The sequence below is a fragment of the Garra rufa genome, chromosome 4 (genome assembly GCF_049309525.1).
Source record: "Garra rufa chromosome 4, GarRuf1.0, whole genome shotgun sequence".
Lineage (NCBI taxonomy): Eukaryota > Metazoa > Chordata > Actinopteri > Cypriniformes > Cyprinidae > Garra > Garra rufa.
The window spans coordinates 2,681,931-2,709,916 of record NC_133364.1 but is presented as its reverse complement, the minus strand read 5'-3'; the positions used below and the strand labels follow the sequence as shown (position 1 = coordinate 2,709,916).

The following is a 27,986-nucleotide window of genomic DNA, read 5'->3' as shown; positions in this document are numbered from 1 at the left end:
AATAGTTTTATATTAATAGTTTAATGAGACCACGTGATCCTATTATTGATTATTCAACGTTTGTGGGGGAATAAACGCATTTCTCGGTGCATGTTTTATATTTGACTGGATGTTTTGAACATTGTGAAAGCGTCGTGCAAACACAAGTTCCATTCCCAGTTGCCGTGTTGAGCTGATTCTGGATCAGCGCGGCGGATTTCACTCGGCGTCGCAGAAGCGTCGCGCTAGAGCGTCGCGCTGATCCGGTGTCCGTTCAAAAAGGCCGCCGCTCCGTGAGTGACGAACGCAGACACCCACAGCGCCGAGCACGAGCGTTGATTTCCTGCGTCGCGTTTCCCTTTAAGGCGCCGCGCTCTGCCTGGAATTCACGTCATTTCGCCGCGAAGCGTCCGGATCAATGAGGCTGCGCGCTGCGTTGCGCTCCTGCGAGCGACGCTTCCAGGAAGGTGTTAACCATCGCGCTGCCGCAATGTAGCGCCTGTTTGCGCGTTTACAAACAAGAACACGGAGAAGTTGAAGTATTCGGCGCGGGGCGAGGCCAATGGATGCGCGAGCGCGTTAGAATCGCCTGCGCGTCGCGAGGGGAACATTATTATCCAGGCGCATTTGCGGCTTTATTTCGCGGAAGAACAAGGGAGAGGAAAGTGGAAACAGAAGAACTTCCTGAATTTCAACGAGACATGTCCGATTCCCCCTCGCAGCTCATTATTAAGGTAATTCTGCCTTTTCTTTCTTGTCTCGAACGGGAACGCGGAAGGTGGGATGCGGGTCGCTGTCACGCGCATTTGACACTGATCATCTGTTGCTGCGATCGATCGATCGGGGATCGGGATCGATGCGTGCGCGCGTGCGTGCGTGAGTCTCTCGCTTGTGAACGGGCTCTCATGACTTCATTTGCGCCGAACGTGACTGGGAACGGTTCGTGCGTTCACTGAGCTCGAGCCAGCAGTGGGAAAAGTTCACAAACGACTTTGAGAATGAGTTTGACTGCACATGGCGCAGCTGGACAGCAGCTCGAGGACTTTAACCTGGTCTGGAAGCAGCAGCAGCAGCAGCTCTAACAATAACATTAGTTTGCATTGGTTATTTAGTAACAGGCTCGCGGAAACACAGACTTTGCGCTGGAAACACAGTTGTTATCAGCGCTGCTCTTTGACCGCACTGCAATTGCCGTTTCCTTATGGCATCTTAATAGTGAGCGATCACAACCTTTATGGTCCTGAAGGACCTTGGCACTGCCAACCTGTTATGAAATGCACGTTTAGGTCTTTTCGTGCTTTTTTCTTTTAAATAGTTTGGAATTTGTGGCGTTTAATCGCAATGTAGTCACAGAGTCTTCCAGTGAAACTTCTGTCTACTCACTGCTGATGTAGTCAGGACTTCTCCAATCATTTAGTGCTCTTAAGCTCCGCCCCTGTATAGTTTGAGTGTCACGCCCACATCTTAGAACTAAGTCCCGCCCACAGTGTTTATTTTGGGATAATTCGTTACTCTTGGATGTATTGTGTTATTATATTATTAGACATCATTTAAGCAATATATTTTCTAATAATAACAGGAGATTTTATTAAAACGTTAAAAACGAACAAATAAATATACTTTTTACTATAAATACTGAGGGAGTGTTTCAATAAAAACAAGTATTTTCTCTTTAAAATAGCTTTTTCTCATAACAAAACACTATGTTGTTCGTAATAAAGAGATCATTTATTGAGATAATTTTCTCGTTAAATATTGTTTTTAACAACGTAAAACCTTACTGAAACAAGGTTTTACGTTGTTAAAACAATATTTTTTCGCAATAGTTTCGTTAAAACTATATTTTAATATTAAAACAACACTTTCTCGTAATAACCCATAAAAACAATGCTTTTTCACAATACTAAGAGGTGTTTTTTAAATACTTTTAATTAAAACGTAATTTTCTTGCGATAACGAGGTTGTGTCGTTAAATAATTTTTTTATAATATAGCAAAATTTTGTAATAGCAAGATAATGTCCTTAAAGTTATATTTTCTTGGTAAAACAACACTTTTTTGTAATAATGAGATATAATTTTTTTATAATAAGAGATAATGTGTCGTTAAAACGCTGAATATTCTTGTTAAAACAGCATTTTCTCATAATAACAATATGCTGTTGTTCGTAATAACAAGCTAATGTGTTGAGATAAAATGGGATTTTCTCGTAATGAGGTTTTATGTTGTGAAAAATTATGTTTTTTGTAATAGTGAGATATTGTGTCATTAAAACAATGTATATTTCATTAAAACAACATTTTCTCATAACAACGAGAAGAAATATTTTCATTAAAAATGTTTTTTCATGATAAGAGATAAAGTGATGTTAAAACAATATATTTTCTCATAATTTCATCATAATAATGAGATAATGTGTTGACATAGTTTTCGTTAAACTGCATTTGCACCTAATCATTATCATAATAGTGAGATAATGTGCAATTGAAACAATATTTTCTTATTTAAAACAACGTTTTCTCATAATAAAAAAAAAACTTTTTTGCAATAATATGTGTTGTGAAAATGCTTTTGTTAGAGCGTAATTGTCTAACGAGAGGCTATGTCGTTAAAATCAATGTTTTTCCATGATGAGATTCAGTTTTTTCAGCCTGTCATTGCTGCTCTTATTGATGCTTACAATTAATAATACTGAGCGTTTTTAATGCAAACATGATGGGTTTGTGATTTGCATGTTTGGCCCTCCATCTCCAGGTGTCCCTGCGACCGCCGTGAGCTTTCTGACAGTTGTAGAAACATCCTTTCTTGGGTCGAGCGGCTTTGTTCAATGCAGCCGCATTCAAATGAGCCGGTAGAGCTGCGGTCTTGTCGCGTTTGATTTTGCATGCTTTCATTTGCACAGGCTGCTGAACGCCGGTGGTGTCTTTGAGAGCCGGGCAGCGTTTGAGGAAGTTTCCAGAGAATCGCTCTGTGCTTCCCGGCTCTCGCTTTTACCCTGGAAATTTCAGTTCTCAGAGCAAATGCCACAGTCGCCCTATATGGACAGAGAGAAAGTCAGCAGGAAACTGGACAGGAAATCAGCAGTGATTGACAGACGGGAAATCACAGCAGCTCAACAACATTCAGATGTGTTTGAGGTCCATGATCTCAGAGCATCATCAACACTCATATAACTCACATTCACATTACTGTGGAATATAGAAGTAAGCTGTTTACTGTGAGACTCTATAGGGAAATTACTAGAAATTAATGCCAGTAAATGAAAATTCACTTACCTCTATAGGTGAAAAACTAGATATTAATGCTAAAAAAATTATATTCATAAGCCTCTATAGGTAAATGACTACATATTAATGTTCCAAACTTAATATTCATTAGCCTCTATTAGTAAATAATTAAACATTAGTGCTAAAATACTAATGTTCATTAGCCTCTACAGGTAAATAACTACATATTAATGTTCAGAACTTAATATTTTTAGCCTCTATAGGTAAATAACTAGATATTAATTTTCCAAAATTAATATTTATTAGCCTCTATAGCTCAATAACTAGATATGAATGCAACAAAATGAATATTCATTAGCCTCTATTGGTAAATAACTAGATATTAATTTTCCAAAATGAATATTCATTAGCCTCTATAGGTAAATAACTAGATATGTATTCTCAAAATGAATATTCATTAGCCTCTATAGGTAAATAACTAGATATGAATGCAACAAAATTATATTCATTAGCCTCTATAGGTAAATAACTAGATATTAATTCTCAAAAATGAATATTCATTAGCCTCTATAGGTGAAAAACTAGATATTAATGCTAAAAAAATTATATTCATAAGCCTCTATAGGTAAACGACTACATATTAATGTTCCAAACTTAATATTCATTAGCCTCTATTAGTAAATAATTAAACATTAGTGCTAAAATACTAATGTTCATTAGCCTCTACAGGTAAATAACTACATATTAATGTTCAGAACTTAATACTTTTAGCCTCTATAGGTAAATAACTAGATATTAATTTTCCAAAATTAATATTTATTAGCCTCTATAGCTCAATAACTAGATATGAATGCAACAAAATTATATTCATTAGCCTCTATAGGTAAATAACTAAATATTAATGCTCAAAAATGAATATTCATTAGCCTCTATAGGTAAATAACTAGATATTAATGCACAAAAATGAATATTCATTAGCCTCTATAGGTAAATAACTAGATATTAATGCTCAAAAATGAATATTCATTAGCTTCTATAAGTAAATAACTAAATATTAATGCTCAAAAATGAATATTCATTAGCCTCTATAGGTAAATAACTAGATATTAATGCACACAAATGAATATTCATTAGCCTCTATAGGTAAATAACTAGATATTAATGCTCAAAAATGAATATTCATTAGCCTCTATTGGTAAATAACTAAATATTAATGCACAAAAATGAATATTCATTAGCCTCTATAGGTAAATAACTAGATATTAATGCTCACAAATGAATATTCATTAGCCTCTATAGCTCAATAACTAGATATGAATGCAACAAAATTATATTCATTAGCCTCTATAGGTAAATAACTAGATATTAATGCAAAAAAAATGAATATTCATTAGCCTCTATTAGCCTCTGAATATTCATTAGCCTCTATAGGTAAATAACTAAATATTAATGCTCAAAAATGAATATTCATTAGCCTCTATAGGTAAATAACTAGATATTAATGTTCAAAAATGAATATTCATTAGCCTCTATAGGTAAATAACTAGATATTAATTCTCAAAAAGTAATATTAATTTGCATCTATAGATAAATAACTAAATTTCAATGCTCAAAATGAATATTCATTAGCCTATATAGGTGAATAACTAGAAGAATGCAGTAAACAGTCAATGGAAATATGATCAGATGATAATAATACCAGTTTTCAATATCAATTTGTTTTTGTCACTGGAGGCGAATGACACCAGAACACTCGAATTCCCGCTTTTCCGTTAAAAAGGAGGTGGATAATGTTAGTCAGACAGTGAGTTTAAGCACTGACGCGTCTGCATGACCTCTGCGTGACCCCTGACCTGTCCTTGGGGTCAGCGAGCGTTAGTGAGCAGCTTCACTTGTCTCTCCGCGTTCCTTCTGAGCAAAACAACTCTGAAGGAAGTTTAGGACTTTATGACTTTATGCCACTGTTTGCTCGTGTTTGTTGATCTGGTGAGTGTTCAAGTGTGTGTGTGTGTGTGTGTGTGTGTGTGTGTGTGTGTGTGTGTGTGTGTGTGTGTGTGTACCTGGTATTCATCACGTTATAGGGACCAATTGTCCCCACAAGGATAGGAATACCAGTAGATTTTGACCTTGTGGGGACATTTCTCAGGTCCCCATGAGGAAACAGGCTTATAAATCATGCACAATTAGTTTTTTTGAGGAAGTAAAAGTGTGCACAATCTCCTGTGAGGGCTAGGTTTAGGTGTAGGGCGATAGAAAATACGGTTTGTATGAAAACCATTACGCCTATGGAATGTCCCCATAAAACATGTAAACACAACATGTGTGTGTGTGTGTGTGTGTGTGTGTGTGTGTGTGTTCAGCAGGAGAGGAGTGCTTTCAGCCCGTCCGCGAGCCCGTTGCCAAATTCCACTTCCTCTCCCGGCCATGTCCCGCCCTCTTCAGCTAATGCCAGGACAGAAGAGGAACCGACCAGACTGCCTGCACACCTGCGTGAGTGACACACACACACACACACACACACACACACACACACACACACACACACACACACACACACACAGACCAAACTCACCCAGAAATAATTACTAACACAAACACACACACCTACATGCTTCATACAACAACCTGAGACTCTCTCCCTCTCTCACACACACACACACACACACACACACACACACACACACACACACACACACACACACACACACACACACACACACACACACACACAGATGCTTTTGTTCTGACGTTTACAGGCGCTGGTTGAGTTTGACGTCACTGAACACACTCAAGCTGAGACAGCTCTAGACCGCCTCAGTTAATCAACATTAAAAACAACCAGCAGGATATGACTCTGTGCCATTTTTACATGACAAAGACTGTGATTTAATCAAATATAGATGAAAAAATTGATAAATGCATACATGGGTCAAAGCTGCTAAGATGTCTGCGTCAAAAGAAATGTGCAAACGTTTCAACAAAGGTTTCAAATACATTGTTGGAGAATAAAATGTCAGAATTTGGTTGAAATAATCAATAATATGATCACATGGTCTCATTAATAGCTTTAAACTATAAATATAAAACAATTATTTTTATTTAAAACTAAACATATTGGTATAGCTACTTACAAACCATCTTTGTGATGTCATGTTTGTGTCAAAAGAAATGTACAAAAGTGATTTTATGTTCATAGAAAGCACATTAAATGTAAGTAAAGTGTAAATTAATAGGTTTTTGGAGAATAAAATGTCCTTTGGTTGAAATAATGTTACATTGTTATTCAGTGTAAGAATATTTATGTAAAAATTCAAGCAATATGCTCATTCTGACTTGTAAAGATTAAACTATATAATAGAATAATAATAACTTGTATTGTGTTTTAAATGAGTAAAACATTCTTACTGACAAATGGGCAAAACCTAGGATAGTGACAATTTTCTTCGTTTAATATGTCGCAAGTATGCCTGATAAGATTGTTACACCGAATGACATTTTAGTGGGTGTCTTCTGTAAATTAGGGGAAAATGCAGGATGTTTATTTTTTGCTCAGAAAGACAAAAATAAAAATGCAATTATATTAAACAGAAAACTTTTGAATATTTTTTAGAACAATTTAAAACAGTATTACACTTATTGATTTTATGCTTAAACCCTTTTTCATCTTTGACCCACATATATACATAGTTAAATGTATTTTATTTTAAATATTATTTTAGGAGTTTTAGGAGTAATTATTACATTGGATATTTATTTAATTATATATGGGTCAAAGACGAAAAAAGGATTAGGCATAAAAACAATAAGTGCAATACTGCTTTAAATTGTGGCTGTTTTTCCCCAAAAAATATTAAAAAGTTTTCTCTTTAATTTAATTGCATTTATTTCATTGTTTTTCTGAGCAAATAATAAATATTAAACATTTTTCTCTACTTTACAGAAGCCACCCACTAAAATGTCATTCAGTGTCAATCTTGTTAGGAATATTTACAACAAAAATCAATTTATCACATATTAAAAGACAAATTACTTTCACCCCAAATACTAATTAGTTGAAATTCTACATTTTTTTAAATTTGCTACTATCCTAAGTTTTGTAGGATTTTCCAGTTTGTCAGTAAGAAATTAATTTAAAACACAATAAAATGGAATATGCTCCCTTATTCTTTTATATATTTTAATGTTTACAAGTCAGAATAAGCATGTTTTTTTTTACATTAATATTGTGTTACACTAAATGACAATGTAACATTATTTCAACCAAATGTTGATATTTTACTCTACAAAAACGTATTTGAAACCTTAAAAGTAGACACTTTACCTATATTTAATATGCTTTCTATAGACGTAAAATCACTTTTGTAAATTTTTGTAAAACGTCTTAACATTGTTAAAATCTTAACATCATTATTATTTTTTTCCGGACAAATTTTGCATAACCAACCTCTAATTTTAATAGCAATCAACTTTATTTTGTTGTTATTTTACGGCCATATTGAGATATGTGTATAGTAATTTTTTATAGGCTACATTGTGTAGTCGCACAGACAAACACAACCCTTTGTGAGTGAATGTGTGCGTGTGGCGGAGCGGCAGGTCTGGACGCGTCCCGCTCGGATCAGGGTGGAGTTGGACGCGCTCCAGCTAACAAGATCCGATCAATATTTAAGCGTGTGTTTGACACTGCTCTCCATCCTCATCCAGTGCACTTCATTCAGGAAGTTACTTATTGAGCCAGCTTTTGATTTGATTTCCACTTCCTGTCTACTGAATCCCTGTGATCCACGTTTATCTGGATGAGTCTGGTGCACGATCCTGGCTTTTTTTTTAGATCGATGTAACAATATTGAATTAATCAAATATTTAATTTATATGATATATTAATATAAATGTATATTAGATAAATTTAATATAAATATACTTTTATAACAATATTTTATAATTACTTTACACAATATTATTGCAAAATTATTATTATTTAAAATTCTTTAAATCTGTAAAAAATAAATAAATTTTGAAATCCTGATTATTCCATTTTTTTCAAATTCAGAATGATTTGATTCAATACAATTCAATTCTGATTTTGTATTTAAGTGCATTCATAGAATTTCTACTAAAATATTTTAAAATAATAAAAGTTTAGGTAAATAACTAGACATTAATGCTCATAAATTAATATTCATAAGCGTCTATAAGTAAATAACTAGATATTAATGCTCATAAATTAATATTCATAAGCGTCTATAAGTAAATAACTAGATATTAATGCTCATAAATTAATATTCATAAGCGTCTATAAGTAAATAACTAGATATTAATGCTCATAAATTAATATTCATAAGCGTCTATAAGTAAATAACTAGATATTAATGCTCATAAATTAATATTCATAAACGTCTATAAGTAAATAACTAGATATTAATTCTAAAATATTAATATTTATTAGCCTATATAAGTAAATAACTAGATATTAATTCTAAAATATTAATATTTATTAGCCTATATAAGTAAATAACTAGATATTAATGCTCATAAATTAATATTCATAAGCGTCTATAAGTAAATAACTAGATATTAATTCTAAAATATTAATATTTATTAGCCTATATAAGTAAATAACTAGATATTAATGCTCATAAATTAATATTCATACGCGTCTATAAGTAAATAACTAGATATTAATGCTCATAAATTAATATTCATAAGCGTCTATAAGTAAATAACTAGATATTAATGCTCATAAATTAATATTAATAAGTGTCTATAAGTAAATAACTAGATATTAATTCTAAAATATTAATATTTATTAGCCTATATAAGTAAACAACTAGATATTAATGCTCATAAATTAATATTCATAAGCGTCTATAAGTAAATAACTAGATATTAATGCTCATAAATTAATATTCATAAGCGTCTATAAGTAAATAACTAGATATTAATTCTAAAATATTAATATTTATTAGCCTATATAAGTAAATAACTAGATATTAATGCTCATAAATTAATATTCATAAGCGTCTATAAGTAAATAACTAGATATTAATGCTCATAAATTAATATTCATAAGCGTCTATAAGTAAATAACTAGATATTAATTCTAAAATATTAATATTTATTAACCTATATAAGTAAATAACTAGACATTAATGCTCATAAATTAATCTTCATTAGCCTTTACAGGTAAATAACTAGACATTCATTCTAAAATATTAATATTCATTAGCCTCTATAAGGTAAACAACTAGACATGATATTTACTGATATTACTAAAAATGTATCCTTAAAGAATTCTTTAAATCTGTTAAAAAAAATTAAATATGCATTATAAATTTATTTGCATTTATAATTATTTATTAATTATATGTCAATAATATTATATTCTATAATATTAACTATTATTATTATTGTAACAATTGTACATTTATTGTTTTTCTTTGAGTTTTTAAAATGATACTTTTTTGAATATATTTAAAATATATTTTTTTGCAGTTTCAAATCAGTTCATAGCAAATGATTTAGAATTTAGAGTTTTTCATTCTTGTCTCGCTGCAACTTCATGTTAGTCATTCTTTATGCACTTATGAAATGGGCTTTGATTTAGATTTTTGGTTTGCAGAAAGTGCTGGAGATGTAGTAATGTTGGTAAATCTCTGATGGCTTGATGGATGTACAGAGCGTTTGCTTCTGCACTAAAACTCTCTTACCTGCATTAGACTGAAGAGAGAGAGAGAGAGAGCTAGAGAGAGAGAGACACAAGATGAGACACAAGAGAGAGAGAGAGAAAGGGAGAGAAAGGGAAAATGACAAGAACTTCCGAGAAGCTCTTGGCTGGAGGCGGCTCTGTTTTCCTGACAGTGATCGAATCTCCTGTTTTCCAGCAGGACTCGTTCAGCGGGATGGAGAGATGGATGGATGGATGGGTGTGTGTGTGTGTAATCATGTTATTGCCTCAGTCCAGAATGTGTGTGTGTGTGTGTGTGTGTGTGTGTGTGTGTGTGTGTGTGTGTGTGTGTGTGTGTGTGTGTGTGTGTGCAGTCTGAGACTCGAGAACAAACCGCCATCAGTCTCACATTCATGATGAATTTGTCCGGGGGAAGGAAGGAAGATAGAGAAAAAAAAAGCAGAGAAAGAAGAAGGAAATTGAGGAGTGGGCAGAAATGCTTCTCCTTGGTTTCCTGTAGAGGAAGCTTGTGTGTGTGTGTGTGTGTGTGTGTGTGTGTGTGTGTGTGTGTGTGTGTGTGTGTGTGTGTGTGTGTGTGTGTGTGTGTGTGTGTGTGTGTGTGTGAGATGAGCTTGTCTCTCTGTTAACCCTTCACGACCCACAGTCCAACACACTCATGAAAGCTTGTTACGACTTGCGCTGATGGAAGCTTTGATGTTCGGATGATGTCATTGTTGACATTAGTATGCTGGCACGTGATTGGTCTGTTCCTGCATCTGCTTAACTGTTGCTTCATTGTGCAAACATACTGGAAAACTGATGTGTGTGTGTGTGTGTGTGTGTGTGTGTGTGTGTGTGTGTGTGTGTGTGTGTGTGTGTGTAAGATGATGGGATGGAGAGAAACAAACTCTGTTCAGACACGACCAGTAAAACCAGCAGCGAATCGCTGACCAATGAGAGACTGAATAAGCTCATAATTTACAACAAAGTAACAATTTTTAGTAATTATTTTTAAAATTTTATAATTCTTTTTTAATAAAACAAATATATATTACTTTTTTAAAAAACTATATATATATATATATATATTTTTTTTTTTTTAATTATTAATTAATTTATTTATTAATTTATTTATTTATTTATATGTTTTTTTTTAAGGAAATTTTGTTTTCTATTTTGTCTTTTTTTTTTCAAAAATATAAATGCTACATATTTATTTTGTTTAATATATATTTGAATGTTTTTTTAATATTTAAAATACTAATAAATATTTTTAAAATTCACAGAACTCACATAAAAAATTATGAACGGTATTTTAATTAAGTAATTGTTTTTAAAATTTTATAATTCTTTTTTAATAAAAAAAATATATTACTTTTTAAAAAAAATTATATATATATATATATATATTTATATTTATATTTATATGTTTTTTAAGGAAATTTTGTTTTCTATTTTGTCTTTTTTTTTTCAAAAATATAAATGCTACATATTTATTTTGTTTAATATAGATGTTAATGTTTTTTAAATATTTAACATACTACTAAATATTAATTAATTTATTTACTTACTGTGTATTTATAATAATTATATCGATATTTTTAATTAAAACAATACATTAATATAATTATGAAATAATTATATTAAATTAATAAATGCATTTTATTTTATTTATTTTTTATTTTTTTAAGTATGCATTTATCAGTATATTAAATTTAAATGCAAATAAATAAATAAATTTAGCATTTTAAGAACGTAGTAAGAATGGAGACTTCAGTGTTTTTTTTTAATTAATTTATTCATTCAACCATTAATGCATTCATGCATGATTTTCATTTCTAATTGATGAGCATTAAAATGTGTTTTTAGTCATAAAGCATCACTGCAAAAAATGATTGCTAGTGCTGCAAACACCCTTAATTTTCTCCGTGCAAAATAGATTTGTTCCCTAGTGACTTTTGTGCTGAAATATAAGATGTAACTCTGTATAGCTATCTTTGTGAGGACATACATAATGCAGTCTCTAGCTTCTTACCCTAAACCTAACCTTTACACAATTATAACCCAATCCTAATAAAACTAAGTCTTGACCCTCAAACAGGTCTTTAAAGAGTCTCAAAAAGTGAAGATCAATCAAACTGTCCTTACTTTACTAAATTGTCCTCACTCCGATGGTCTAAATCTAGCTGCACTGCAAAAAAGGCTTATCTTACTTAGTATTTTTGTCTTGCTTTTAGTCAAAATATCTAAGAATTCTTAAATTAAGATGCATTTACTAAATAAGCAAAATTCAATGTCCGATCTGCCTCAAACTTCACATGTGCTTTTTTAACTTTTTCAACAGTTTCCAGTCAAAATATCTTGCAATTCTTAAACCAAGAAGGATTTTCTAGACGAGTAAAAATTATTGTCTTGTTTTCAGAAAAAAACAAGCCAAAATGTAGTGAGTTTTTGCTTAGAACAAGCTAAATAATCTGCCAATGGGGTAAGAAAAAAAATCTTATTTCAAACAGAAAACAAGATAATTTGTCTTACCCCATTTGCAGATTATTTAGCTTGTTTCAAGCAAAAATGCACTCAATTTTGGCTTGTTTTTGTTTTGTTTTTTACCCGTCTAGAAAATCCTTCTTGATTTAAGAATTGTTAGATATTTTGGCTGGAAACAAGAAAACATCTAAGTAAGAAAAGCATTTTTTGCAGTGTGCTAACACTCCTGACCTGAATCAGTAAATTCATCTTAATTTAAGAATTCTTAGATATTTTGACTAGAAACAAGACAAAAATACTAAGTAAAATAAGCCTTGCTAAGGACACACACACACACACACACATATACACACACAGAAAGAGCAATCATCTGTGGATATAAATGCATTGCAAAAAAATGCTTTTCTTACTTAGATTTTTTGTCTTGTTTCCAGACAAAATATCTAAAAATTCTTAAATCAAAAAGGATTTTCTGGTTGAGTAAAAATGATCGTCTTGTTTTCAGTAAAAACATGTCAAAATTAAGTGTTTTTGCTTGAAACAAGCAAAATAATCTGCCAATGGGGTAAGAAATATAATCTTGTTTTCTGTTTGAAATAACATTATTTTTCTTACCCCATTGGCAGATTATTTTGCTTGTTTCAAGCAAAAACTCACTTCATTTGCACTCGTCTATAAAATCCTTTCTTGGTTTAAGAATTTTGAGATATTTTGTCTGGAAACAAGACAAAAAAATCTAAGTAAGAAAAGCACATTTTTCATTTTTCAGTGTCATGAGTCTTTGAGCATCAGTGTTTGACCGTTGGGTTTGTAACGTCCTCTAAACGCTCCTGAACAGCATCCAGATTGTGTGTGTGTGTGTGTGTGTGTGTGTGTGTGTGTGTGTGTGTGTGTGTGTGTGTGTGTGTGTGTGTGTGTGTGTGTGTGTGTGTGTGTGTGTGTGTGTTTGAGAGAGAGTGTGTTTACTTAAGCACACACACATGCTCTTTCAGTGGGGAAATTTCCTGCGCTGGAAGCCGCTCTCATCCTGAGGAATTTCCTGTGTGGGCAGACAGCACTTCCTGCAGGCCGTGTTTTTTCTGCTGGGCTCTGAAAGGGAAACTGTTCTCCGGTGCCAGCGGCCGCGAGCGAGCGCGGCGTCTCTTCCTGTTCCCAACCGTCTGCTGGTGTCCCGCTCCTGACGGCCGCCGGCTCTCGTCACGTTCAGCAGATGTGTTCGTTCGACAGGTTTCCCTCTTCCCTTCTGTGGGAATCGAACACACAACGGCGAGCGATCGGTCGGAGTGTGTTTGACATGTAAGACGAGCTGCTGGGATTTCTGTTTCCTCATTGGTGTGTTTCCTGCTCCGGTTTAATGATTAAAGGTGGTTGTGAAAGAGTGTAACGTGAGCCGCTGTTTTCTGAGATTGACTGGATTTATTGGCGGCGAAGGACTTCAGGTTTTCTCCAGAATGAGCTGATGTGATGCTGAAAGTGTCTCCAGATCAATCAGAGCGATTGATGATGTCAGATGAAGACCAAAGTGACTTCACAGGTGAAGCGACATATATTGGTATTTATTGAAATGCGTATATATTTTAGAATTGTGACACTGGACCACAAAACCAGTCATAAGGGTCATTTTTTGAGACTTGTACATCATCTGAAAGCTGAATAAAGCTTTCCATTGATGTGTGGTTTGTTAGGATAGGACGATATTTGGCTGAGATACAACTATTTGGAAATCTGCAATCTGAGGGTGTAAAAAACACTAAATATTGGGAAAATCGCCTTTAAAGTTGTGCAAATTTCTTAGCAATGCATACTATAATCAAAAATAAGTTTTGAGTTTTACAGTAGGAAATATTACAAAATATCTGAATCTGGAAGATCTTAATATCCCAATGATTTTTGGCACCCATACAATGTATTTTTGGCTAATGCTGCAAATACACATTTATTGTATTTTGTTTTAAAATGTAAATAATGTATATTAATAATAAGTAAATAATACAATAATTAATATCAAATGTAAAAAGTCAAATAATTATATTAACTTATGCTAATGCGTAAACATAAATAATACAAATAAAATAATTAGTCAAATGTAAAATGTATATATTAAATAAAATTGTATTATAATTGCATTATATTAACATTTATTTAGTTTTATTTTCTATTAATTTAGATTTTTATTTAAATGTATATAAATAATAAGTTAATAACTAATATAAAATGTAAAAAGTCAAATAATTATATTAACTTATGCATATGCATAAATAAATAATACAAATAAAATTAGTAAATGTAAAATGTATAGATTCAATTACAGTTATTCTAATTGTATTATATTAATGTTTATTTTGTTTTATTTTATATTAATTTAGATTTTTATTTAAATGCATATAAATAATGAAAAACAATTAATAAAACATAATACATATAAAGTTATATTATATTGTATGTATTTTTATAATTACAAAAAATAAATATATATTAAATATACGTTAAATAATATATAATTAACTTATTTTATATTATTTTATATTTATATATATATATATATATATATATATATATATATATATATACAGTGACAAAGATGAATTGAATTTTATGTTCCAATGAAAGAAAGGTCAGCATTGATTTCTGTGGAATAATATCAGTGTAGATCATTTGAGCTTTGATTTCATATTGACCGTAATGTTCATCTGTTCCTCTTCTGCTGCTGTTTATAGTCCTCAGCATCACTGCAGAGCAACGCAGCTCTTCCTAACTTCCTCTGTGTGTGTGTGTGTGTGTGTGTGTGTGTGTGTGTGTGTGTGTGTGTGTGTGTGTGTGTGTGTGTGTGTGTGTGTGTGTGTGTGTGTGTGTGTGAGTGTGTGTGTGCACTTGACTTCCTGTCAGGGTGCGTTGTGGGAAGTCAAGTTGGCATTGTCAGGGGTAACAGTCTCTGTGGGAGCAGATGCTGAGACGCACGGCGGATCTAAACGAGCTTCTGTGAACGTCACATGACCTTTGACCTCATGCTGCAGACATGCACAGGTTTATTCTGTCTAGATGGGTCATGGATTACTATAACAATAATAAATAAATCAAATAAATATTTTAAATGATTTTAAATTCATTTTTTCACATTTTGTTGCAGCATTATGTTAAACTGCTTTAAATGAGTTTTTCCCCCACATCAGTTTACACTCCATACTCCATAATAATGACAAAGCAAAAACCTGATTTGCTAATTTTACAGATGCATTAAAAATCAAACACTGAAGTAAGTAGATTGCATAAGTATTCATCCCCTTAACTCAGTCCATAGTTGAAGCAGCTTTACAGCCTCAAGTGTTTTTGGGTCTGATGTGAGCATCTTTGCACATCTGCATTTGGCAATTATCTGCCATTCTTTGCCTCACCTTTTCACCTCTCCATCTCTGTCAGCTTGGACATTTTCTAGAGTCCTAGTTGTTCCAGTCGTCTTCCATTATGGAGAATGCTTCTGTCAACCTTCAATGCAGCAGATTTGTTTCTGAACTCTTCTCTAGATCATCGCCTTAACGCAAGTCTGTCACTGAGCTCTACAGGCAGTTATCTTGGTTTTTGCTCTGATCTGCATTTTCAGCTGTTAGACCTTTTCTGAGAGGTGTGTGTCTTTCTAAATCAGACTCATTCAAATCAATTTGCCACAGTTTAACTCCACTCCAAGTGTAGGAACATCTAGAAGCAATATGAATGCTCCTGAGATACATTTACAGTGTCCCAGAAAAGGGTATGAATACTTACGTTTTTTACTTTTAATAAATTTGCACAAATGTTAAAAACCAATTTTTTGCTTTGCCATTATGGAGTAGGGAGTGTAGACTGATGTGGGAAAAAAGTAATTTTATGTATTTCACAAGGCACTGTACATATTCTAAAAAAAAAAAATTTAAATTAATTTTTTCATTTAATTATTGAATTTTTTTTGTAAACAATGTTGTTGTAACAGATGAAGCCAAACCTTAAATGAGTTTGAGTGAGTTCATATCCACTAATCCACTATTATGGGATGTAACTGAAACTCCGGAGGTGATGATGTGGAGTGTGACGTGTGCCGACACGAACCACAAAGAAAGCATGAGTGTGTGTTTTGTTGCGGAAGGCAGTGGTTCAGGATCGTGTCAGACAGGTTGAGGGTGTGTGAGTCTGATGTAAAGCTGTTTTCAGCTTTAGAAAGAGGATAAAACCATTCAGAACTGAACAGAGACGGGAAAACATATATCTGGTACAAAAAGTGGTTTGCATGGTTGCTCTTCTGATGTGTGTGTGATGCTGTTTGAACCTTTGAGATGAAGAGTTGCACATACTGTAGTAAATGTTTTGTTTGCTCATCACATGTGGCGTTATGAAGATAATAAAAGCTCGTATGAGGAAACATGCGTTACTGCTGATAACAAACACCAGCACTGCCATTCAAAAGTTTGGGATCAGTATGATTTTTAATGTTTCATCTGTTTACCAAGGCTGCATTTATGTGATCAGAAATTCTGTAAAAATCTGATATATTTTTAGAATTTAAAAGAGCTGTTTTCTATGTGAATATCTGTTAAACTGTAATATATTTCTGAGAGTCAAAGCTGAATTTTCAGCATTATTACTCCAGTCAGAAATCATTCTAATGCTGATTTCCTGCTCAAGAAATATTTCTGATTATTATCGATGTTGAAAACAGTTGTGCTGCACAATTTTTTGTATCACGGTGAAAACTGTGATACATTTATTTTTCATGATTCACAGATGAATAGAAAGTTCAAAAGAATAGCAATTTATTTGAAATAGAAATCTTTTCAAACAATATAATCATTTACATGAAAACAGTTGCGCTGCTTAATATTTGTTTGGAAACTGTGATGCTTTTTTTGAGGATTCTTTGATAAATAAAACATTAAAAAGGGCAGCATTTATTTAAAATAGGAGATGCTTGTAAAAATAAACACCTTGTTTAAAGTTTGGGGTCAGTACATTTTTTCTTTCTTTCTTTTAATGAAAGAAATGAATACTTCTATTCAGGATGTGTTAAATTGAAACAAAGTGATAGTAAAGTCTTATATTGTTAGAAAATATTTCTATTTTGAATAAATGCTACTCCTTTTAACTTTTTATTTATCGAAGAATCCTGAAAAATGTATCACAGGTTGGAATTTTTTAACTGTTTTCAACATTGATAATAAAAGTAACTAGAATAATTGCTGATAAAAAAAAATTCAGCTTTGCATCACAGAAATAAATTATAATTTAAAGCATATTAAAATAAAAAAATGTTGTTTTGAATTGCGATAATATTTTATAATATTACTTTTTTTCTCTGTATTTTTAATCAAATAAATGGAACTTTGATGAGCATAAGAGACTTTTTGTTTTAAAAACATTAAAAATCTTACTAATCCCAACTTTTAAACTGGCAGTGTGTGTATTTGTGTTTCTAGATATGACTGTTTAGGAAGGTTTTAGTTTTTATTTCCAGTTAGTAGTTTTAGTGCTTCAACTTAAACAAGATTTAGAAATGTTTCCTTGGCAGCTAAGTTTGCTTTTCCATCCAATATTGATGTTTTGTGTTATTACGGTTGATAAAGACGTTGTAATCGATTTGGTTAGCGGTATAAACACACACACATTTACAAACAGGAGTGCGGCTATATTCCCATCAGTGGAGCAGATCCAGCACAGGGGCTGATGGGAAGCTTTTGGCAGACGCAGTCGTGCAGATGTTTGTGTGTTTTTCCCACGCTGAAGCCCAAACACATCTCTGATATCTCTTAGTGCTGAGATGTGGATGGAAGTGAGTGTATTTGCTCATATGAGGCGGACTGTGTAACGCGTGTCTGTATGCGTGTGCAGGGATGCAGCCGGTGTTCTGGAGCCGTGAGGATGTGTGTCAGTGGCTGCGGTGGGCTGAGAGAGAGTTCGCCCTGCGGCCCATATCCAGCGCCAGCTTCCAGATGAACGGGAAAGCCCTGCTGCTGCTCACCAAAGAGGACTTCAGATACCGCTCTCCTCACTCAGGTGACACACACACACACACACACACACACACACACACACACACTTCACTGCTGCTGTCACTCACAAACTGCTGCTGCTTGCTCCGCCCCTGGAGTCACCTGATTGGTTCATTGTTTTAAACTGAGTGCATCGGCACCGCCCACTTTTTCAGTGTTTTGTCATGTTCCAGAAGTATTTTTTCATTCATTTTACCCATTCCCAAATCTTCACTACTTTACTTTATAAACTCTGATTTGAAATGTGTGTGTGCAAAAATTTAAAGTAAAAAAATAAAAGCCAGTTTAAATATGAAAAAAAATTATATTATTATCATTATTATTTTATGAATATTTGAACTTTTTTAATGTTTTGCATTTTTAGTCATTTCATTGTCTGCTTTTTTATTTTTATTATTATTGAAAAAATATATATCTATGAATAATAAATAATAATAATAATAATATGGAAAAATATTAATAATAATTATATATATAAAAGCCAGTTTAAATATTAATTACATTATTATTCCTATATTATTATTATTATTATTGCTATTTAATATATTAATATTTAAACTGGCTTTTATTTTTTACTTTGCATTTTAGCCTTTTTATTATTATTGAAAAAAAAATCAATTTTTTAAAATATTTATATTATTTTTTTATTAATATTTAAACTGGCTTTAAATATTTTTAGTCATTTAATTGAAGAAAAAATATAATAAATAAATAAATATTAAAAATGATATTATTATTCATTTATTTTATTAATTTTTAAATTAACATTTAAACTGGCTTTTATTGTTTACTTATCATTTTAGTAATTTCATTGTCTGCTTTGTACCTTTATATTATTATTAAAAAAATCTATATTTTTTATATTTATATATATATTTTTTTCATATTTAAGCTGGCTTTTATTTTTTACTTTTAATTTTATGCATTTTTTTAGTCATTTCATTAAAATTAAAAAATAATTAAATAATTAAATAAAAATATTATTATTATCATTTTTAAAATTCATATTTAATTTGGCTTTTATCTTTTACTTTTAATTTTTGCATTTTTAGTAATTTCATTGTCTTTATTGGAAAATATAAATATAACTTTATTGGAAAATATATATACTAAAATATTACAATTTTTAATAATAACGTAGGTTTTTCCTTTTTTTAAATTTTAGCGTTATTTCTAATTAAATACAATTATAATTTTTATTAATATTTTAAAATGACGCCCATTTTTAATTCTTAGTTTTAATGTGCTTTTGTCATTTTTGTCCGTTTTTATCGTAATCATTATTATCATTTCTAATAATATAAATATTATACTAATATCTAATTATAGACTCTCTGTCCTGAACACTTTATGAGTTTTTCTGAATGAAGAGAATGAAGGAATGAATGGTGTTTTTACTGTCGTTGTTTTACAAACACAGAGCCGCGCATGAGAGTCACAGAGTGATGGATTGTGGGTAAAAGTGTTTAATCTGGAATGAAACAGGGCCGTTTCTGTGCTCACTGTCACTAGAGGAAGTTGAAAGTTGGGTAAACGGCCGATAAGGAAGTGCTGGTGCGTAATCGAGCCACAACCGTCACCTGCTCGAACCAGGAATTTCCCTCCTGTGAGCAAACTGACCAGAAACTGAGAACTGAGACGTTAAAACATGTGTGTGCATGTTTGATTGTGTGTGTGCGAACTTCCTTTCTGAGAATCATTTCCTTGAAGTTCTTTCAGGAAGCTCTTTAAAATAGGATGCATAATTTTCATGAGACAACATAAAGACGGACGACTTCCCCCAGATGATTTATAGTGCGTCTCATGTTTGTGTGTCTGTTTTTATAATGCATCAAACTTCTGTCTGTGATTGCACAATGACAAAAAGTCAATATTTTATTTTTGTTCTTATTTTTATTTTATTCCTTTTATTTTTTATTAATTTAGTTTTATTTATTTACTCTATTTTATTCATTGATTTGACACATTTTAATTCCTTTTGTTTGGGTTGATTGGGTTGTTTTGACCAAGCGGCTGGGCTAAATGTTTAACCCAACATTCTGGGTAGTTTTATGTAACTCAACTATTGGTTAAAACATACTGTATTTCTTGCTTAAAATTAACTCTTAATAGGTTGACATATTTAATAATATGGACAAATAAGCTTTCCATTGATGTATGGTTTGTTAGAATAGGACAATATTTGGCAGAGATACAACTATTTGAAAATCTGCAATCTAAATATCAAAATTCAAATAAAATTAAAGCAATAGGGTAAATGAAAGCAAAACAAGTAAAATAAATTAAATTAAAATGTAATGACAAATTTAAATAAATTTTCAAATATTAAAAATAATATATTAACTATTAAATAAAATTAAAATAAAATAATTCAGATAAAACAAAGTTTAATATTACAACAGTAAAGTAAATAATAAAAACATAAATTAAACGAAACATTAAAATTGAAATACAATTAAGTAGTGTAAATGAAAATAAATAATTAAAAATAAAATAATAAAAATAACTATTAAATTAAATATTAAAAGTAAAATAAAAAACATTCAAATTAATTAAAACATTTTTAAATGAAGTTAAAAAAAATACTAACAATTAAATAAAATATCATTAGAATAAATTAAAGTTTAATTACAATTTGAAATAATCAAATATTAAAATTTAAATAAAATACCATTAGAATGATTTAAATTAAAATAAATTTGAATAAAGTTTAATTACAAATTTGAATAAACATTCAAAGATGTATACATCGTAAATAAATAAGTTTATCATTAATGTTTGGTTTGTTAGAATAGGACAGTATTTGTCTAAGATACAACTATTCGAAAATCTGAAATCTTGAAAATTGCCCTCAAAGTGAAACTTCTATGATTTAAGGTAGGAAATTTACAAAATATCCTCATGATCTTTATTCAATATCCTAATGACTTTTGGCATAAAAGAAAAATAGATAATATATACTATGTGTTGTTGGCTATTGCTACAAATATACCTGTGCTACTTAAGACTCCAGGGTTTTCATATACAACCTATTCTGGGTTCATTTTAAGACGGCCATGTAGTAATTTTCAAACAATAGATGAGTTAAAAACATTTAACCCAGTCACTTGGTTTGCCCATATTATATAAAATTTTTTATGCATTTTATTTATTTATTATATTCATTAGTATAATTCATTTTATTTTTTATCAAAATTATTTAGGTTTTGCAACCTATTAATTCAGTTAAATATCATATTGTCTTTATTTTGTTTTGTGCATTGCACAGACATGCGCCAGCCTCATGCATGTCCATTAATGCTCATGCATTAGTGAGTGAAGTGTTGATAACATGAGTGTTTGTGCTGTTGATTGACAGGTGATGTTCTGTACGAGCTCCTGCAGCACATTCTGAAGCAGAGGAAGCCTCACTCGCTCTCATCGCCGTACTTTCCCATCGGCTCCTTCCACTCGCTGAACGACGCGCCGCTGCAGACGCACAAACTCGAAGGTGAGCTGCTCTCCTGCTTCCATGAGCGACTGTTTAGGCTGAAAAAAACACTCAGATTTGAGCCGATCCCGGAGGAAGTGCCCGTCTGGAATGTTGACAGAAAAACCGGTCGGACGAGGAAGCGCTGCAGTAGTTAAACAGCCGTTTGACGAGCACCAAGAGACAAACAACAGGAATATATGAGAAGACTTCCTGAAAGACGATCGCATGCGTCACCTGACGCCTCTAAACACACGTTCATCTCAGACCATCACTAGACTCTGAAGATCTCTGGGATCCTCTAGTGGTTCAGATGTGAGCTGCGGCCACTGCTGCAAGAACATGTTTATTTTAAAGGATTAGTTCACTTCCAGAACAAAAATGTACGGATAATGTACTCACGCCATTGTCATCCAAAATTGTCATCCATTTTTTTTAAGGAAAACATTTCAGGAATCTTCTCCATATGTGACCTTGGACCACAAAACCAGTCTTAAGTCGCTGGGGTATATTTGTAGCAATAGCCAAAAATACATTGCATGGTTCAAAATTTTTGATTTTTCTTTTATGCCAAAAATCATTAGGAAATTAAGTAAAGATCATGTTCCATGATGATTTTTTGCAAAATTCCTACTATAAATATATCAAAATGTAATTTTTGATTAGTAATATGCATTGTTAAGAACTTAATTTGGACAACTTTAAAGGTGATTTTCTCAGTATTTTGATTTTTTTGCACCCTTAGATTCCAGATTTTCAAATAGATGTATCTCGGCCAAATATTGTCCTATCCTAACAACACCATACATCAATAGAAAGCTTATTTATTGAGATTTCATATGATGTATACATCTCAGTTTTGTAAAATTTAACCTTATGACTGGTTTTGTGGTCCAGGGTCACATATAGTGGACTTCTATGGTGCCTGTGAATTTGAACTTCCAAAATGCAGTTTAAAAGCAGCTTCAAATGACTCTAAATGATCCCAGCCGAGGAATAAGGGTCTTATCTAGTCAAACGGTTATTTTCTTTAAAAACTGACAATTTATATACTTTTAAATCTCAAATGCTCGTCTTCTCTAGCTCTGCTCAAGAAGTTCTAGGCAGTTAGGGTATGTCTAAAAACTCCCGTCTCATTTTCTCCTCTAACTTCAAAATCATCCTACATCGCTGCAGACGGACCGACCCAGTGTTTAAAAAGTAAACATGCAAAGAAGATCAAACGTCCTTTACAAAAAAAAAAAAAAAAGGTAAATAAGCGATGTAGGCCGATCTTGAAGTAAAAAATGAGATGGGAGTTTTTTGACATACCCTAACTGTCTTGAACTGGAGTGTTTGAGGTTGAAAAGTACATACATTTTTTTTTTTTTTTTTTTTTTTTTTAGAAAATGATCGATTGTTTTGCTAGATAAAATAATAAACCTGACAAAAACATGCAACAAAATTACTAAAAGTTTAACTAAAGTCTAAATGAAAATAGAAGCTCATTCAAAATATTGACAACATTTATAATAGCACATAAATGATACCAAAATACTCATTTTAGTCATTTCCATGATTATTCCAGAATTTATTTTTTTAAATGACCAATTCCTAATTATTGATTTTTTTTTTAATTTAAGTTTTTCATTTCATTTCATAAAATTGTAATGTTTGATAACATTTTTACTAACTTTGTAATTCATTTTTATATTTTAATTATTTACTTTTTTTACATAATTATTTTTTATATTTAATTTTAAATTTAAATGTGTAATATTAAACTTTGTTTTACTTTTTTAATTAATTCTAATATTATTTAAGTAAATTTTCAATATGTAATTTAACAGTTAATATATTATTTTTAATATTTTATTGTTTATTTAAATTTATAAATTTGTAAATTGTAAAAGTGGTAGGAGAAAATGAGATGGGAGTTTTTTTTTTACATACCTTGAACCCAGAATACACAGAGTAAACGCAAAGCTAGACAACACTAGCATTTGAGGTTAAAAAGTATATGCATTTATTTATTTATTTATTTTAGAAAATGAAAGATCGTCTCACTAGATAAGACTCTTATTCCTCAGCTGGGATCATTTAGAGCTCTTTGAAGCTGCATTTTGAAAGTTCAAACTCAGGGGCACCATAGAAGTCCACTATATGGAGAGAAATCCTGAAATGTTTACGTCAAAAAACAATTATTTATGACTGAAGAAAGAAAGTCATGAACATCTTGGATGACAACAGGTTGAGTACATTATCTGTAAACTTTGTTAATGTTTATTTTAAGTAGCTAAAAAGACCTTAAGATGTCCACATCAAAAGAAATTTACAAAAGTGATGTCCATAGAAAGCACATTAAATGTCTGTAAAGTGTCTACTTTTAAGATTTCAAACATGTTTTTGGAGAATAACATGCTGAAATAAGGTTACATTGTCATTCAGTGAAACAATATTTATATCAAAATTCAAACATGTTTATTATGACTTGCACATATTAAAATGTATAAAAGAATAACGAAGCATATTAAATTTTGTGTTTTAAAGAAGTAAACCAAAACCAAAACCTAGGACAGTGGCCAATTTTTAAAATGTAGAATTACAAATAATTAGTATTTGGGGTGAAAGTAATTCATCTTTTAATATGTCACAAATTGATTTTTGTCGTAAATATGTCCGACAGGATTGACACTGAATGACATTTTAGTGGGTGGCTTCTGTAAATTAGGGAACAAATGTTTCGCTCAGAATAAACAAATCAAAAATGCAATTTTTTTTGGGGGGGGGGAAAACAACAATTTAAAGCAGTATTACACCCTTTTTCGTCTTTGACCCTTATGTAAAATGTGTTTTAATGTTGACTCTTTCTGTGTGTGTCAGAAACGGTACGCCGGCCGCCCCGCGCCACAGACAGTCATTCCCTGCAGCCGCCCACCATCGAGCTGCGCCATCGCTCTCGGTCGCCCCATCATCCGCCCGCGCCGCTGCGCTCGGCCGAGGACCTCCAGCAGGCGTCCTCGCAGCTGCCCGACAGCAACCACCACCTGCCGGAGGACGTGTACCCGCTTTCTGTGTCTCCGGCCACGGCTAACGGCCACTGCGCGCTTCCTCGAGACGCCCAGCGGTCCGGCAGCCCGTGTCAGGAGGAGGCGGCGCCGCCGCGCGTCATCCAGCTCATGCCCAGCGCCATCATGCACCCGCTGCTGAGTCCGGGCCGCGGGCCCAATCCGGGCGACTTCAGGCACGGCCGCGGCACGCCTCAGGAAAACGGGCGCGAGGGCAAACAACACAACGCCGTCCACTACGCCTCGCACGGCCTGAACCTCGCGGCCCATCAGACGCCTCTCCAGCTCCCCCTGCAGGACGAGCGCCACTACCGCAACCACATCATCATGCCCGTCTCTCCACCTGAGGAGCAGGCCACGCCCATAGGCCGCATTGCAGGTGAGACTCCGCCCCCCTCTGCTGATTGGTCAGTCATGGATGGTTTGTGATTGTGGTGTCGTGTTTCAGACTGCAGGCTCCTGTGGGATTACGTCTATCAGCTGCTGTCAGACAGTCGCTACGAAAACTACATCCGCTGGGAGGACCGCGATACCAAAGTCTTCCGCATTATGGACCCTAATGGACTGGCCCGCCTCTGGGGAAACCATAAGGTACCAGACTTTCAGAAAACCTGCCGGATTCATTGCTCAGTGAATTAAAAACAAAAAAGTTTTATATTACAATTTGTAATTAATTTAATTTTTAAATACAAATAAAAATGTAATTAAATATCAAAAATAAAATTAAATCATTAGCATGAAAATAAATAAAAAATAAAGCGTAATTACAAATAAATAATTAAATATTAAAACAACAAAAAAAGTTTAAAAACAGTCAAATATTAAAAATAGCATATTAATTATTAAATGAAATATAAAAAAGTAAACAAAATAACATAAGAATGAATTTAATAATATATAATAAAATATTTAATAATAAAAATGATTGCATAATAATGAAAAGCAGAATTACAAATGACAAGTAAATAGTCAAATATTTCAGATAATATATATTAACTATTACATATAAAAAAGTAAATAAAATAACAGAATTGAAATAAAACAAAGTTCAATATTACATATTTAAAATAAATAATACAAATAAAAAGTCTGTATCAAAATTTAAATAAAATAAGCCATTACTGTACATTTAAAATGAAATAAGTAAAATAAATTAAAATTAAGTTTAATGACAAAATAACAAAACAATCAAATATAGTATATTAATTATTAAATTAAGTAAAACAGTTTAATATTGCAAATCTAAATCTTTAATTAAATATAGAAGTAATTATATTTACAATTAAATATTAAAAATGTAAAAAATAAAAAAATTGAATGAACAAAAATGTAAATAAACGTTTTAATATTAAAATTTATGAAAATAAGTGTTGAAAACGTAACCAAACATTAAAATGTAATACAATGTTTTTAAACATTAAAATCATTTAGATTTTAGTTAATCATTTAGTAATTTAGTAATTGTGTAACTTTTGTTGGATAGTTTTGTCAGTTTGAGTTTTTTTGTTATATATTTCTTTATAGTTTATCTAAATAGGTTCTTTAGTACTTTGAGTTAAACTAATTAAAAAAGAGATGTTGTCTAGCTTAAAGTTTTACTTTATTTATTTATTTATTTTTTAAGTTATTTTATTGATTTATTGATTATTATTTTTTTTTTTTTATATATATATATAATTTTACTCCACTATAATGTTTCCTGAGCTAAAATGAGTGTTTGTGAGTGGGCATGTGTTCACATTAGTGTTGTGATGTGTTTCTCACACAGAACAGGACCAACATGACGTATGAGAAGATGTCGCGGGCGCTGAGACACTACTACAAACTCAACATCATCAGGAAGGAGCCGGGACAGAGACTGCTGTTCAGGTCAGTCAGGAACATAGCTTTCACAAACACAGGTCAATCGAGAGGTCACGACTCGTTAACAGGTGTGTCTGTGTGTGCCGCAGGTTCATGAAGACTCCGGACGAGATCATGAGCGGGCAGACGGATCGTCTGGAGCACCTGGAGTCGGACACAGACGATCAGATCTACGTGAAGGAGGAGTGCTGAGCTCCACAGCATGAACTTCTAAAGCCGCAGATGCCTCGGTCGGTCCGTCTGACCTTTGACCTCCGTGTGACCTCCGGATCACGGAGGATCTGCACTGCACTGCTCTCAGTCTGTCAAATGCCCATCCTACTCGCTGTTTTTTAGTCTTATACTTCAGCAAACTTCACGGTGACAATCATTTTAACGACAAATGATGCTCTTTTTTCAAATCAGATCTAGAAATTGTTGGTGCAGCTTTTTTTTTCTCTTTGGTAAGTATATTGTACGAAGACCTGTTGCGATTTGTATAAACGTGGGATTACTAGAATGCTGGTGAAAATGTGATTCAATTCTACAATAAATTTTACTGAGTGACACAGGTGTGTTTGCTGAGTTTGTTCTATGTGCATTTATTTGCTTGCAAAAATTGTCTATATATATATTGTTTGGGTTATTTTGATATCAACTAACATAATAAAACAAAAATTTACAAATAAAAAAATGGAAATAAAATGAATTAAAATCTAGTCATGAACATAAATGAAATATGATACACTTATGTAAAACAATAAAATTGAAAAAAAAAAAAGTGAATGAATACAATCTGAAACATTCATGAAAATAACATCTGAAAGAAACTGAATCTATAGAAGTCATGAAAATGAATGAAATGTCATGTAAAACAATAAAATACATAAAAGTCATGAACATACAATCTGGAAAAAATCATGAAAATTAATACCATATGAAAAAATAATGAAAATCTATAAAAGGCATGAAAATGAATGAAATCTGACAAAGTCATTAAAATAATAAAATCTTTACAAATTCATGAATATTAATCAAATCTGAAAGAAAATAATGAATACCTATAAAAATAAGAAAATCTAAAAAAGCCACGGAAATAATAAAATATGTAAAAGTCAGGAAAGTTAATAAAGACTGAACAATTTATGAAATTATAAACTAAAAAAGTAAATAACAGTCTGAGAAAGTCGTGGATTATTACTTTATTAAATCTGAGAAAGTGATAATAATCAGAAAAAGGCATGAAAATTAATAAAAT

The 27,986-nt window shown here is 32.0% G+C and overlaps 1 protein-coding gene across 3 annotated transcripts; it reads left to right on the top strand.

Moving 5' to 3' along the window:
• Nucleotides 1–321: 321 nt before the first annotated feature.
• On the top strand, nt 322–27,297 carry etv6 (ETS variant transcription factor 6). 3 transcript variants are annotated; one of them, XM_073838226.1, is made up of 8 exons: nt 322–713; nt 5,569–5,695; nt 18,210–18,374; nt 21,729–21,860; nt 24,702–25,265; nt 25,335–25,477; nt 26,655–26,755; nt 26,839–27,297. In XM_073838226.1, the coding sequence occupies exons 1-8, from the start codon at nt 546–548 to the stop codon at nt 26,939–26,941; spliced, it is 1,503 nt and encodes a 500-aa protein (XP_073694327.1). In that variant the 5' UTR covers nt 322–545; the 3' UTR covers nt 26,942–27,297. The 3 variants fall into 3 exon arrangements, with proteins under 3 accessions (XP_073694327.1, XP_073694326.1, XP_073694328.1); XM_073838225.1 differs by having other exon boundaries at nt 5,566–5,695; XM_073838227.1 differs by lacking the exons at nt 322–713; nt 5,569–5,695 and adding an exon at nt 13,480–13,890.
• The last annotated feature ends 689 nt before the right edge of the window (nt 27,298–27,986 follow it).

Bases quoted from the DNA above. Each gene is read 5' to 3' on its own strand.
- etv6 (XM_073838225.1), top strand. From the start codon at position 546: ATGCGCGAGCGCGTTAGAATCGCCTGCGCGTCGCGAGGGGAACATTAT. The intron at 5,696-18,209 runs GTGAGTGACACA...ATGCGTGTGCAG, and splicing joins CAGACTGCCTGCACACCTGC to GGATGCAGCCGGTGTTCTGG. The intron at 18,375-21,728 runs GTGACACACACA...GTTGATTGACAG, and splicing joins ATACCGCTCTCCTCACTCAG to GTGATGTTCTGTACGAGCTC.